Source organism: Mesoplodon densirostris, chromosome 16 (assembly GCF_025265405.1).
Source record: "Mesoplodon densirostris isolate mMesDen1 chromosome 16, mMesDen1 primary haplotype, whole genome shotgun sequence".
NCBI lineage: Eukaryota > Metazoa > Chordata > Mammalia > Artiodactyla > Ziphiidae > Mesoplodon > Mesoplodon densirostris.
Window position 1 is genome coordinate 24294187 of NC_082676.1, and position 14137 is coordinate 24308323.

Genomic DNA, 14137 nt, shown 5'->3' on the forward strand with positions numbered 1-14137 from the left:
TCTTGTTCTAAGCTCCATCCCCAGCCCTCCCACACAACCTGGCTCTCAGCAATTATTGTGGAGTGAATGAATGACACCTGTCATTCCATAAAAACTAAAACACCCCAACAAGATAATAATGATGATACCAGCTAAAACTTACATGGCATGCGCCAAGGGCTCTATATAATTTATTTTACTTAATCCTCACAAAGCCCTATGAGGTAGGTACCATTATTATCCCCATTTTATAGGTGAAGAAACTGAAGAAACTTAAGTGATTTGCACAAACTCCTAGTAAGCAGTGGAGGTGGGATATGAAACCAGCCAGGCTGGCTCCAGGGTGTGTGCTTTTGACCAGATGAGCAGAGATGGATTCAACAAATATCCATGGATAGCCACTCTGCACCTGGTAAGTCCCAGCCCCTCTTCTTGAGAAGCTTCTAGTCCGGAGCGGAGAGAGGCTGTGAGTCAGCCTGGCCTCCAGGAGGAGCTTAGGAAATGTCTCATAATAAGAAAATGCTTCTCTCTTATCTTTAAGCCCTGTGAAAAAGCACCTCTGAACCACCACATCCATCATTTCAGATCTGATAACTTGAGGGACTCCTAGAGTACACCTGAGGACCACTGTTTGAGAAATGCTATCTGAGGGAATGAAGTCAGTCTATGAAAACATCTCTCAATTGCAGATGATCCCTACAGATGAGAAACTGTGACTTGGCCGCTGGTAAGAGAGGATTAATTTACTGTGTGAACATGGGTCGATATGAGGCAGCTGCCTTTGCCACCAGGCAGTGTTTCTCAAACCTGGATACCTTGAGAGTATGCCCGTGGGCCCCGGTGAGACCCACGTGAAATCAGACCCCCCCTCACAAAACCCAGCCGGGTTCTTACGTACATCCTTCCTTGCTGATGAAGGCCCCTTGGGGAGCCTGGGGGATGCCCTTCCACACGGTGATGGGCTTGGGATAGCCAGGGTCCGTGGCCCGCCGCTCCTCACTGTAGCGCCAGTACCGCTCGCCTTTGAAAAAGTAGGTCTTGCCCACAGGTTCCCAGCGCAGAGCTGTGTCAATGCCTTCTCGGGGCAGACAGCTGCCCAGCTCCCCCAGGCTGTGGGGGTACCCAGGCTCCACCGTCACCTCCTTAAACACCCAGTACTTGTCACCTGTGGCCAAGAGGAACCCAGGATTAGCCTTCCCCAGTCATTCATGCTGAAGGTTGTGGATAGAGCCACTTGCCCATCATCCACTGGGACTGAAGTCGAATTCATGGAGCCAGTGTCAGGGGGAGATGGCCCTGGTCCTGCGTGATCCCTGTGGCGGAGGAGGCTGAGGCCCCTTGGCCCAGGCAGAGCTTAGGGGGCAAGAAGCCAGAATCCAGTCTCAGATCCTGGGCAACTCGCCCCACGCTGCCCAGGCTCTGTGCCCCACCCTCTTTTCCTTTCGTGTGGCTTGCTCCTTTTTCCTTTCCGGGTGACCTCAGCCTCTCATGGCTTCACACACAACTAGGACTCCCCCAACCTTCTACCAGTGACACCCAACTCTGAGGCTGCCGCTCTCCCAGTGGACCTGGGCACCAGGCCCAGGACCCTGATTGCCCACCGTCCTCTGGGCATTTCCAGGTCGGCATCCGGAGTTCCTCCTCTCCACCCCAGGGGCTCCCTCCCTCACCACCTGTCTGCCTCCCAGGGTCCCCAAGAAGGTGGCATCACCCTCTCTTTCCTTCTCCTCTCAGCACTTAGCCTCTCACAAGGCTTTGCCAGCCTCCTAGCCTCACTGCTCCTCCCTGGAACAGGCCTTACAGACATCGCTCTCCTCAACTCCAGCAGCCGTCTCAGAAACGGCCTCCTGCCTCTGCCTGGATTGCCGCCTGCCCTCTGGCTCTCTGCTGCTCAGAAACAAACAGTGAACTTCCAGCATTGCCCTGATGGATTAAGACCACAGTCCGGCTGGGCAGCCAGGGCTCCTCAGGACTCTCCCCTAAACTACCTTTCCAGGCCACTTCTCACAGCTCTCTGGTGGGGCTCCATGGCTGTCTGGTGTCTTCTGAAGCCCTTTGAACTACTCCTTTGCCTATGCTGTTCCTTCCTCTTGGAATGCTTTTCTCACTCCTCACTCTCTGAATCTTACTCTTCTGAGGCCTGGCCCAAGTTGAGATATTCGAAGTGAAACAACCTAGCACAGGGTGGGCCTGCCATACAGCTAGTTCCCCCTCCTCCCCTGGCCTCTCCAGCCTGCGTGACCTCCCCCCTCCAGGCTCCTACAGAAGTCACAGGGTGGCTTTCCATGGAGCACTGGATGGTCTTCAGTTGTCTGCACCACCCTCTACTATGTGGAGGTGAGGCTTGTCACCCCACCAACTTCGGCACATACAGACCCTCAACAATCACTCCCTGACTTAATTTCCCCTGCCTGTAGGGACCTGTCCCGTCAGATGGCAGTGCTTCTGTTAGGGCTAGAAGGACCCTTGCAGCTCATCTGCCTCCCACCCTGCCTCTTCCAGTTTACAGGTGGAAAAAGGGGGTCCCGAGAAGGGCAGGAAAGCATGCCAGGTCCTTCTGCACAGGCCACGTTACCTTTGAAGAAGACAAATCTTCCATCAGCCCTTTCATAGGCTGCGTCTATGCGGGCGGGCAGGCCTTTCCAGAACTGCTCGATCTGCATGGGGTAGCCCTCCTGTACCCGGTTATTGCGCAGGCGCCAGAACCAGCGATCCTGGGGGTTAAGGCAAGGGAAGAAAGAGGCATAGCCTTTGAACCCAGTGATCTCAGCCCTGGGGCTCAGGCCCCAAAAACCCAACATGTTCCCCTGGGCCCAGCCTTGCAACCCTCCCTGAAGTCTGCTTCTATCTTTCAAAGCCCAATGAGGAAGATAAAATGCCCATCAACTCTCTTCACATGAGGCTCCTGATGGCTCTTGCTGCCCAAGGGGCCATGAGACAGGGCCAGCAGACAGGCCTGGTGGGCAGAGGAGGCGTGGGGGGAGCTGGAAGGGATGATGCAGGGCCTGGGATGACCACATGAGGGCAGCAGAGAGTCCCCGACGTCAGCAGGGCCCCTCCCCAGGCTGGTGGGAAGCAGGGGCTGGTCACTGATCCCGGGCAGAGTGCCCTCCTCATGGCTGGCTCCAGCCAGCAGGGTAAGGTCTGTGGGAAGCAAGCCGTGGAAATTCCCCCAAGCCCCGGATGTGAATTCAGTTTCTTCCTCTTAACAGTTGCATGACCTGGGGCTCAGTACTTAAAGAGCCTCACCTGCAAAGGGGGGTAATAGTGGGGGTCAGATGAGAGATTATAGGTGAAGTGCCTAGAACAGTACAGGGCACATAGTCAACGTTAAGTAAATGGCAGCTCAATAGGCCAAGAATGTGAAAAAAGCCCTCCTCCTCAAATTGGTGCCTGGTCCCACTGCAGCCCTGGTTGGTAGGCAGTCTGGGCGAGACCTGTAACCTTCTAGGACCTCGGTTTTCTTATGTGTGAATGGGAATGATAAAACCCAGACTCGCTTAGGAACCGTTCAGTTGGAGGATCCAAGGGTGCAGAAGAAAGAACATGATACATAAAAATGGTACAGGGGCTTCCCTGGTGGCGCAGTGGTTAAGAATCCGCCTGCCAATGCAGGAAACACGGGTTCAAGCCCTGGTCTGGGAAGATTCCACATGCCGCAGAGCAACTAAGCCTGTGCACCACAACTACTGAGCCTACGCTCTAGAGCCCACGAGCCACAACTACTGAGCCCGCATGCCACAACTAGTGAAGCCCACTTGCCTAGAGCCCGTGCTCTGCAACAAGAGAAGCCACCACAATGAGAAGCCCGTGCATCGCAACGAAGAGTAGCCCTCGCTCGCCGCAACTAGAGAAAGCTCACGCACAGCAACAAAGACCCAACGCAGCCAAAAAAAAAAAAGGTACAAAAGCTAGAAAAGTTTTTTTCTTTTTTAAGGTGTTTTACGAAGCACTTTCACATCCAGTTTTTTAAACCTTATTTTGACTTTCACAACTCCTGTTAAGTAGATCTGAGATACACAGAGTCTTAGGGAAGGCCAAGTGACTCTCCTTGAGCCACACGGTGAGAGCAGGACTGGGGCTGACCCCTGTCGCCTGATTCTTGGTCAGAGCTCAAAGCTTGCTGGGGAGAATTCCACAAGGTGAGTGGGGCAGCTCTCCACAACCAGCCAGTGTGACAGAGACACGCTGTCAGCAGAGGGCCTCTTGTGCTGGTGGCCGGGAGTGTGGTCAGCAGGCAGTTTTCAACTGTCAACCTCGCTGGGGATGACCTAGCTCCAGAGAGCTCCCCCAAGGTCATGCCCCCCCCCCCCCAACCCATTGACTGAATAAAGTTCCAGCCATTTGGGGCCCAACACGGGACAACTCTGATGGGCCATTCTAGCTCCAGAACTCGCTATGGGCGTGGCCGGGTCTGCCGGTGGGTCTAGTTCCTGCTTATCTTCTCCTGCCCCATCGTGCTTCCCACCCCTCCTTCCCACAGATGTGGATCCCAAAGGTGCTCCCTAGTCAAAATCCTGCATCCCAAACACTGTCCCAGAGCCTGCTTCCCTGAGAACCCAACTGCAACACACTGAGCAGGCTGCCACCCTGCAGCCCATGGCTAGAGGGACAGGAACAGACCAGGGGACAAGATGTAGCCTGGCCAGCTTCCTGTCAGGCGCTCCTCTGAACCAGCCCTGGCAGGAACTATGGCCAAGATCAACGTAGGGATTCAAATGCGAGTGAAGACGAAAGGTCCAGGTACTGCTGTGCCAGCCCCTACTCCAAGCCAGCGTCTTCACAACCATGACTCCTTTGATCTGCACACACCCTTCGTTAGAGAAGTGACCCTCCCAGCTCTCAGATGGAGAAACTGAGGTCCAGACAAGGGAGGTGACTTGCTCAGAGTCACAGAGCAGAGGCCGGTCTCCAGCACTCTTCCCCCAGCGTTAACCCTCGGGAAGGGGCAGGGTCACCACTTCCCGCCTCCCTCTTGGAAACAAGTCCATTCACCCAGCAGCACCAGGAAGAGACCCCATGGCCTGGCCGCTGGGCTAGCTCCCCTCCAGGTCCCACAGCAGGCCTAATCCCAGAGCAGCAGCTCTCTCCTGCCCCAGGTGGGGGAAGGAGTGGGAGGGGAGCACCGAGGTCCTACCTTAAACACAAACATCTCGCCCCGGAAGAGGGCCACCGTGTTGAAGTTGCCGTCACAGATGTTGGGTTTGGCGCCTGGTGTGGCTGGCCGGTCCCCGAGGGGCGGCCGAGGGGGCCTGGGCTGGCGCTCATGCTTCCTCTCAGACGGTGAGTGGATCCTGCGGACGGGGAGTGTGGGGAGGGGCCTTGTGGGCTCCAGGGGCTCCGCGGGGGGTCCTGGAGAGAGGTTCTGCATCTTAGAGAAGGGCCAGGCATGCCCTGCCCCCCGCTGCCATTGCCTCATCCTCACCCCGGCAGCTCTGAGACAAGCCTGTCACACTCCAGCCTCCTGTCCCCCCTCTCCCATTGTTTACTCCCCCAGTCTTTGAGAAAATCCATGAAAAGAGCCATTAAATGGGAACTCCCATTTTCCACCCCCAAGTCTGGTATCTTCTCTTTCTTCTCTCCTGTTACGAGAGAGGACATGTCCCTTCTTAGGCTCAGTGTCCCCTACCCTCTCTGTCTGCTCTCCCCATTCTTTATCCTGCTCCAGTACGGCCTCTGCCTCGTCACCCACTGAAACTGCTGTCAAGATCACCAATGACCTCCATGTTGCCAAATCCAACATTACTTGACCCAAACTTTGATGTCCATATGAATCATTCAGGGATCTTGATAAAATGCAGATTGTGACTCAGAGGGTCTGGGTTGGGGCCTTAGATTCTGTGTTTCTTCAAGCTCTCAGGTGATGCCAGAGTTACTGGTCTGAGGCCCACACTTTGAGTAGCAAGATCATACAAACACTTTCCTTAAAACACTCTTCTCTCTTTTCCAGAACGCTGCACTCTCTTGGTTTTCCTCCTACCTCGTGTACTGTTCCTTCTCAGCCTGCTTTGCTGGCAGCCTTTCCTCATCCACCCGGCTCTAAAGGTCGGTATGCCCCTGGGTCCTCTCCTCTCCCCTCCCCTCCCCTTCTCTGTCTGTCTGTCTGTCTCTATCTGTCTCTCTCTCTGTCTTTCTCTCTCTATTTTGGTCCCTAGGTCAGTGCTTCTAAACTTGCGCTGCATATTAGGATCACCTGGGGAACTTTTAAAACCCCTGATGTTCAGAAGTCACCCCAGACCAATTGAAACCAAATTTCTGGGGGTGAAGGCTGGGTATCAGTATTTTTTAAAATTGAAATCCCAAGGTGATTCCAATGCACTGCCAAGTTGAGAATCACTACCCGAAGTGATCGCTTCCAGGCTCATGGCTTTAAAGACCTCTGTTCAAGCCATCCCATAGAACGTTCTGTGATGATATAAATGTTCTATCTATCTTCACTGTCCAATACAGAAGCCTCTAGCCACGTGTGGCTATTGAGCACTTGAAGTGAGCGACTAGTTATTAGTGCGGCAGAAGAACTGAAATTTTAATTTTATTTAATTCTAATTAATATAAAGTTAAATAGCCACATGTGGCTAGTGGCTACCATATTGAACACCAAAGATCCCAGATCAATATTCCAGCCCAGATCTCTGAGCTACAGAGGTCAATCTATTGCTCCACAATTACAAAAGCCAGGAACCTCACCCCTGTGTCTCATCTATCAGCAAATAAGTTCCATTTTATTTTCAAAATACCTCCTAGTCCCCACCACCTGTCCAGTCCTCTGTTGCCTCACCCGTGGAGATCCTGCCCATCCTCCAGGCTTTGGGTGGGGCGACCTCCTCTGTGAGGTCCTCAGGGCCTCCAGGAGAGCCCTCCTCCCGCACTCCACAGCCCGGGGGCTGTAGTGGCCGTGCCATGTGGACATGCGTTTGCCGCAATACACTGGTCTTCCCATCTCAAGCGACTTGACAAGAACAAGAACTTCCCACACCAGTGTGAACAGAGAATGGGGTGGCATGGTAGCAGGCCCCTCAAATCTTATCAAGATATCAGCCTGGTTTGTCTTTTTCTTGTTTAAGAGAAAAGCTCTGGCAATAATACTTATCCTATTGTATCACCATTACTTGGGCAGATGGGTGAGTCTCTTGGCTAGAGGTGGGACCCCTTGAGAGGGAACCACAGGAGGTGAGAGGGAGGTGTGTGGAGGGGGGAGGCAGGTAGAGTAGGGGGAGTGGGAGGCTCTCTGTTCACTTTTGTCCCTCCCAGTTGCAGCTCAGACCCTCCCCTAGGTCTCCCAAGTGTGCAGGGAAGGAGGGGGGCGGGGGAGGAGCCTTGCAGACAGCAGTCAGAGACCCAGGTCCCTGGCCTCCCCCCAACCCCCCGCCCCGACAGGCAGGCAGTCATGGCCCAGCCCAAGGAAGGAACGGTGGCCCCTCTCCCTTGCCACACACCGTAGATCTTCTGGATGCCCTGGAGATCATCCTGAGGCAGCTTGAAGTTGTGTGTCTCCATGTACTGGTAGAAGGGTGCCATGATGGCGCTGGGGTCGTTGGAGTGCTCCAGTCCCAGCGCGTGGCCCAGCTCATGCACAGCCACCAGGAAGAGGTCATTCCCTGTGGAGGGGGAGATGGGGAGGTGCCCAGGGCACCCACTCAGGCGTCAGTCAGTCAGTCAATCCATTACTTCAGCAAACACCTAGCATAAGCTTTGTGCCAGGCCCTGTCCCAGACACTGGGACATACACACCCCTGCCTTCCAGAACTCTCTATATAGTGGTGGATAGGGACAGAGAAACAAAATAAGTGAAATTAGTGTTCCAGGTGCTTCTACAGCTGTCTATAAGGGTCGAGTGAGGATTCTGAGGAGGGAGTCATTTATGCTTGAAGGAAGATGTTCAGGGAAAGCTTCATGAAGGTGAAGCTTAAGGTGAGTCTAGAAAGATAAGAAGTTAGTCAGCAGAATGGATTCAGTGGGAAGGAGAGGAAGAGGGGCGGGGGTGCCATTCCTGGCTGAGAGAATGCTATGAACAACGTCCAGGGACAAGCAGTTTCATTCCACTTGGCTCCGGAACAAAGCAGGAGGGGAGGGCCGGAGGGAGATGAGGTCAGCCAGGCTGGCAAGCAGGGTTTGTGATGCCATGCAAAGGAATTTGGATTGGCTTCTTGGCCAGTGGGGGGTTTAAGCAGGTTGGTGTCGGGGGCGGGGGGGGGCGGTGGTGACATGATGTAATCACTCTGGCTGCAGTTGGAGGAAGGATTAGGGGGTGATGAGACCAGAGGCAGGGGGATCAGTGGGGTTGGTCTGGAAGCCAGTATGAGGGTCCCGGTGAGAGATGAAAAGAACCTGAGCCAAGGCAGAGGGGGTGCGACGGGCAGAGGGGAGTCCTGGGGGCGGCAGGCTGGCGGTCATCTTCAGAGACCCAGGGGCAGGCGGAGCCTTGGTCGTGCAGGAGCTCTCAGTCCTGAAAGGACTGAACTATGGCCAAGATCAACACAGGGATTCAAATGCGAGTGAAGACGAAAGGTCCAGGTACTGGAAGTGGGACACGGGGTCCCGAGGGTGAAGCTGAGGCAGAAACACAGCAGAGTGGTCGTGAGCCTGGGCCCCTGAATAGGGCAGGTCTCATTCATTTCCAGCTCTACCCCAGTGAGTTTTGTGAATTCGGTCGGAAGGTCTCTCCTCTGAGCCCCAATTTCCTTATGTGTGCAATGCGGAGGTCATACCTGCTTCAGAGGGTTGTGTGAGGACTGGGTAGGATAAGATGTGTGAAGGGCATGATGCTGCATGGCAGCTGTTGTCACCATGCATACGACAGGAGCTTGGTCCCTGGAACAAGCCCGTTGACCAGAAAGGAAGCACGAGGCACTTGGGGTCCCAGCAACCAGATCCTCTTAAAGCCAACTCCCCTGAACTTCTGGGTCAGGCCTGGGACAGGGCAAGGCCTGACTCTGGGGGGATTAAGTAGCCCTGGCTTTGGGAAAGAAATGCAAGGGGCAGGGAGCTGAGCAGGCCGTCGAATCAACAGTCCTGACTCATATTATGTCCAGTTATAGACTCCTGCTTGCCTTGACCTCTGGCATTTGAATGTCCCTTGAGCCCTGCCTCTGTTGCCCAGCCCTAAGGCCTGTCACAGTCCAGTCCTGCCACCCTGAAGTGCAGGGGAGGCTGCCAAGAGCCCAGGAGGTGGTCAGGAGTCCTAGTGCTCACTCTGGCCCCAGTGGCACTGGCCAAGCTGCCCTACCCCAGCCCGGCTGAGGGCCCCACGAGGGTCAGATGAGTCTGGGGATTGTGTCTGGCCTTCCTGGCTAAGGCCTTGGGAAGAGAGAAGAGCCCTATGGGGCGGACTCAGTCACACACATGCATGCCTGCCGCTCTGCGGACACCACCAGTACCTTCAGCGAAGGGGGGACGGGCAAGATCAGGGGAAGTTTGGCCAAGAGCCTGGGGCTGGCCTTCTGCTGGGGCAGGGCAAAGCTGGCATGAGGAGGCCAGGCTGCCCCCAGTTCCTTCCTCAGGTCCTGGCCCCTCTGGCAGCAGGGAAGGGTGAGCTCATCTCTGAGCTCCATCCCAAACAAAGGTGGCTGCTAGCGCCAATGGAAGGCAGCCCTGCTTCCTGGGGTCCGGCCCTGGCTCTGCGCCTGGCACGTTCTGTGACCCGGGACAAGCTGTTTGGGCCTCTGTCTCCTGACTAGGCTCTTCCTCAGGGAGCATCCACAGGGATTTCAGCTGAGAACCAGGGAGCAGGGCTCTGAGCACCTGGCTGGACTCTAAACCTTTGTCCTCAGCCTGTGTCTATTACTCTGTAAGCCTCTGTGCTGGGTCTCTGCAGAGAACAGGAGTAAGCCCTTGAAGGAAAGGGGTCTGTGGGTTTGTTCCAGGGACCAAAAGGCAGAGGAGAGCTGGGGAGCTGGCATCCTACTGCACAGAAACCCAAGAGACCTGTTAAGTGGGGGCTGCTCTGGGGAGATGGAAGAAGAGTGGGGAGGGGCAGGAGAACTCCAGAAAAAGCAGAGGGATGGAGAAGACCCACATGCTTAATGGGCAGGAGGCTGGTAAGGGCTTCACCACCCAAGAGGGTGAAAGGCAGAGAAGCAGAGTGGTCAGAAGTGTAGTCCCTGGGGGTCTGACTGCCGTGACTCCCGGCTCTGCCATGTCCTAGCAGTGTGACATTTTAAATCTCTTCCTCTGTAAAACAAAGGGACTAATGGTACCTTCATCACAAGAATGGGGTGAAGATTAATGAGGCAAGGTACAGAAAGCACTCACACTACCTCCAGGCACAGAACTATCACGGTTAATTAGCAAGTTCACGTTAAGCTATGTATGAAGGACCAGCATCCTCAACAGGGAGAGTTCCCTTGAGCTGGGAGCTCAAGTCCTTGGGCTTCCTAGCAAGCACCCAACAGTCTACTTGGCTACTCCAGTGTATCTTGTCTCTGCTTCATTTCCTTCTCTTGGGACCTCCATCTTTGGTGAGTCCCATCTTACTGACTCCTGAAACCCTCCCAAAGGTTGCAACATTTCCTTTTGCCTCTATTCTTTTGCCAATGCTGTCCCCTCTACCTGGAATATCCTTACTCCTTCAAAGTTCAGCTGAATGCCACATCCTCCAGGGAGCCTTCCTTGATTTCCCTAACCAGCAATGACTGCTTCCTCCTATACACTCTCCCAGCAGTGTATCTGTACCATCTTTATGGCCCTGACCACTTTCCACCCTACATCATAGCCAGGAGCACACACTCTCTTCTGCCCCAGGACTATGAGCTCCTTGAGGGAAAGCTCTGTGCTGGACAAGCCAGAATGGAACAGTGCCAAATGTTCAGTATTTTTCCAGGTGTTGTCTTTGGACCATCTGCAGCAGAACCAACTGGGGTGACTGTTAAAAATTCAGAGTCGTGTATTTGAGACAGCTAATGTCTTCTTTGGAGGAGAGTCAGGACTTTGCTCTGGAAAACCAAGCATGAACTATCCAGACGCAGTTCATAACCCCAGCAATAGAACGCTAGGAACTGGGACACAGCCATTGCCCTAGGATGGTTTTTGGAAGGACAGCAAAGGAACCAAGATTGACTGAGCACCTATATATTATCTCGTTTAATTTCCACATAAACTCAGCGAGGGCGTGATGCAGCCTTCCGGGAATTTTTGTTTGTTGGCTTTCTTCTCTATTCTTCTGCCGCTTACTGTGTGAACGTCTCAACCACTCAGAACTTTCCTTTCCTCACCACCCTGCCCAGTCTAGCTCCCAGGGTGGGGAGGAATCACTGTAGTAACTGCGGAAGGACTGTCCCCTGTGAGGGGCTGGTCCCCATGACGCTTCCCGTCTTGTCACCTTCCCCAGGGCTGGGCTTCCTCCCCAGCAGAGCTTAGTGAACTCTGCTGACTTCACTGCTTGACCCATTGGAAAGGGATGAGGACACAGGGTGCCTGGGAGACTCCCGGAGATCAGCTTAAAGGTGTGGTGGGCCAGATCGCCCTTCACACAGACCCCAAAGAAGTGGAGAATCAGAATCCCCTTTACATTCTAGTGGTTCTCCAGGAGAGCCTTTTCAACACACAGGTGGCGGGGATTCTGATTCAGGAGTTTGCGGTTAGGGCTTAGGCAACCTTTTTAAAATAAAGTCCCCCGCGGGAATTTTATAGTGGTTGGGTCAGGCTGACACACCTGAAGCTACTGCTCAAACTTCACATCACTAAGAGTGGGAAGGCCTGTGTCACACGTGCTTCCTAACGTGATGCAACAGGGGGGACCAGCACCACCTGGGAAGCATTCTCGCCAAAAAAGTCAATCCAGTCAGGCCTGTAGATCTATTCAGGCTATATGGGGAAGAGAGACATGGTAAAAGTGAACCTAAGTCAGACAGAGAAAGACAAATATCATATGATATTGCTTATATGTGGAATCTAAAAAAAAGGGTACAAATGAACTTATCTACAAAACAGACATAGTTATAAGATGTAGAAAATAAACCTATGGTTACCATGCAGTAAGGAGGGGCAAGGGATAAATTGGAAGATTGGGATCGACATATACACACTGCTATATATAAAATAGATAACTAATTTCTTCAACAAATACAGGGAGAAAAGAGAAGCAAGGTGACTGCTGTAAATGAAAAGGGCCTTAAGAGATGAATGATGTGTGGATGCTCTTTGGATCCTGATGCAAGCAAACAACCATTAAAGACATTTTTGAGGTAATTTGGGAAAATGAACACAAACTGGGTATTGGATTTTAAGAAATTATTGCTAATTTTGTCGGGTAGGTCATGATTTTGTGGTTGTGTTAAAGATAGTCTGTTAGAGGTATGTACTAGAGTATTTAGAGGTGAGACCTGAGATTTTCCTTAAAATACATCACCAAAAAATAAAGGGGGTCGGGGAGGGTAGATGAAACAGCACTGACATAATGTTGATAACTGCTGAAGCAGGGTGATGTGTGCCTGGGGGCGTTCACATGATCATTCTCCCTACTTGGTAAGTTTAAAATTTTCCATAATGGAAATTTAGAATAGAGAAGAAAGCTAATAAACAAAAAATTCCCGGAGGCTGCGCTCACACCCTCGCTGAGCTTATGTGGAAATTAAATGAGATAACATATATGTGCTCAATCAATCTTGGTTCCTTTCCTCTCCTTCCAAAGGCCGTCCAATGGCAATGGCTGCCTTCCGGTTCCTAGCAGTCTATTGCTGGCGTTATGAGCTGCATCTGGATAGAGTTCTGCTTGGTTTTCCAGAGCAAAGTCCTGACTCTCGTCCAAGAAGACATTAGCTATCTTGGAATTTCTATCCGAATTCTTGGTCATTCGTCAGGATGGGGTGGGACAGATGAGAGGGTGCTGGGATGGTGCCCATCCACAGGTCCCAGCTCCTTCCCACACACACCACCAGAAGTTCTCAGGATTTTGAGACTGGTCCAAGGTCTGTACCAGCAAGGAGCAGTTGTGGGAAGTAAACATCCAGAGCTGGGAAAGGCAGGGTAGAGGAGGAATGTCCTTAATAATTCATGTATCTCTATCAGGGCTATGACTGTTATCAGCTAACAGTGGCTGGCACATAACAGTGGCTCAAAAATGTTAGTTCTCCTCTCGTCACACTTTATCAGTTAGTACAGACCTCCACTGGTTGACACTGATCCAAGAATAAGAACAAGATAAAGAATAGGTGTTCAGAAAGCCAGGAAACACATCCAAGACATAAGGGAAAGGATTCCTGGGCTGAGGAAATGGAGCTGGATAGGAAAGAAGACCAAAGAAGAGGGTGGGGGACAAAGAGAAATGTAGCAGTTTCATAACTTTGCCTAGGCTGAGCCTTGGCCACATCACCTCCTGAACCACCCTTTGACAGACAGGACAAGAGTCGTGATCCCTGATCCATGCAATGATATGAAATGCTTTTAAGGAGGCAGTCCTCACCTACAGACAGCAGACACAGCCTCTGAGGAAACAGGCCTTTAAAGTCTGCTCTCAGCCTGAAGCATCGCCAAGGAAAAAGAAGGCCTAGTGTTTCCCCAACTTGCCTAAGCTTAAGAATTGGAATTTCCAGGGTAAGGGCCTGGGAATCCATGTTTATAACAAGAACCTGGTTGATTCTTCTGATCAGGCAAGTTAGGGAAACTCTGGGGATTAAGACAGTGTTTCTCAAAGTAATGGACGCCTGTCTCAGAAGCACTTGGGGAATTTATGAGACCACGTGCAGATTCCCAGGCCTGAACCCAGAACCAGAGAATCAGAATAGCAAGAGGTTAGGGGCCTGGAGCCTGGAATCTGAATTCTTAAAAAAGGTTTCTAGGTGATTCTGGTGTGCCCTGCAGTTGGAGAGCCATGGAAACAGCATGGTAGCAAAGAGTATGGGCTCTGGAATCGTCATGTCTGGGTTTGAAAATGTATTTCCCCATTCACCAACTGTGGGACCTTAGTAGGTTACTTACTGTTTCTCTACACCGCAGTTTACCTATCTGTAAAATGGGGATGATAATAACATATACATATTATACAGTATGTGGAAAACTCTTGACATGGGCCTTAGAATATTAACATACTAATTCTAATCTATTATAATCTAAAATAGAATTGAATTGCATTCTCTGTCCCTCTTTCCTCCAGAGTCCTACTGCATTTTCTTGGTACTTCTGCTGCGTCCTTCAGTACAGTCTGCCTTGCGACAGGGTGACT

At 52.3% G+C, this 14137-nt stretch overlaps 1 protein-coding gene across 1 annotated transcript in view; it reads right to left on the minus strand.

Moving 5' to 3' along the window:
* Nucleotides 1–14137, minus strand: part of MMP24 (matrix metallopeptidase 24) — a 44812-nt gene that overhangs the window by 1394 nt on the left and 29281 nt on the right. Inside the window, exons 5-8 of the mRNA XM_060120616.1 lie at nucleotides 7416–7577; nucleotides 5117–5331; nucleotides 2555–2693; nucleotides 878–1144 (exon numbers count right to left, since the gene is read on the minus strand). Coding sequence (XP_059976599.1) covers nucleotides 878–1144; nucleotides 2555–2693; nucleotides 5117–5331; nucleotides 7416–7577 — 783 coding nt within the window. The remainder of the gene's footprint in view (nucleotides 1–877; nucleotides 1145–2554; nucleotides 2694–5116; nucleotides 5332–7415; nucleotides 7578–14137) is intronic.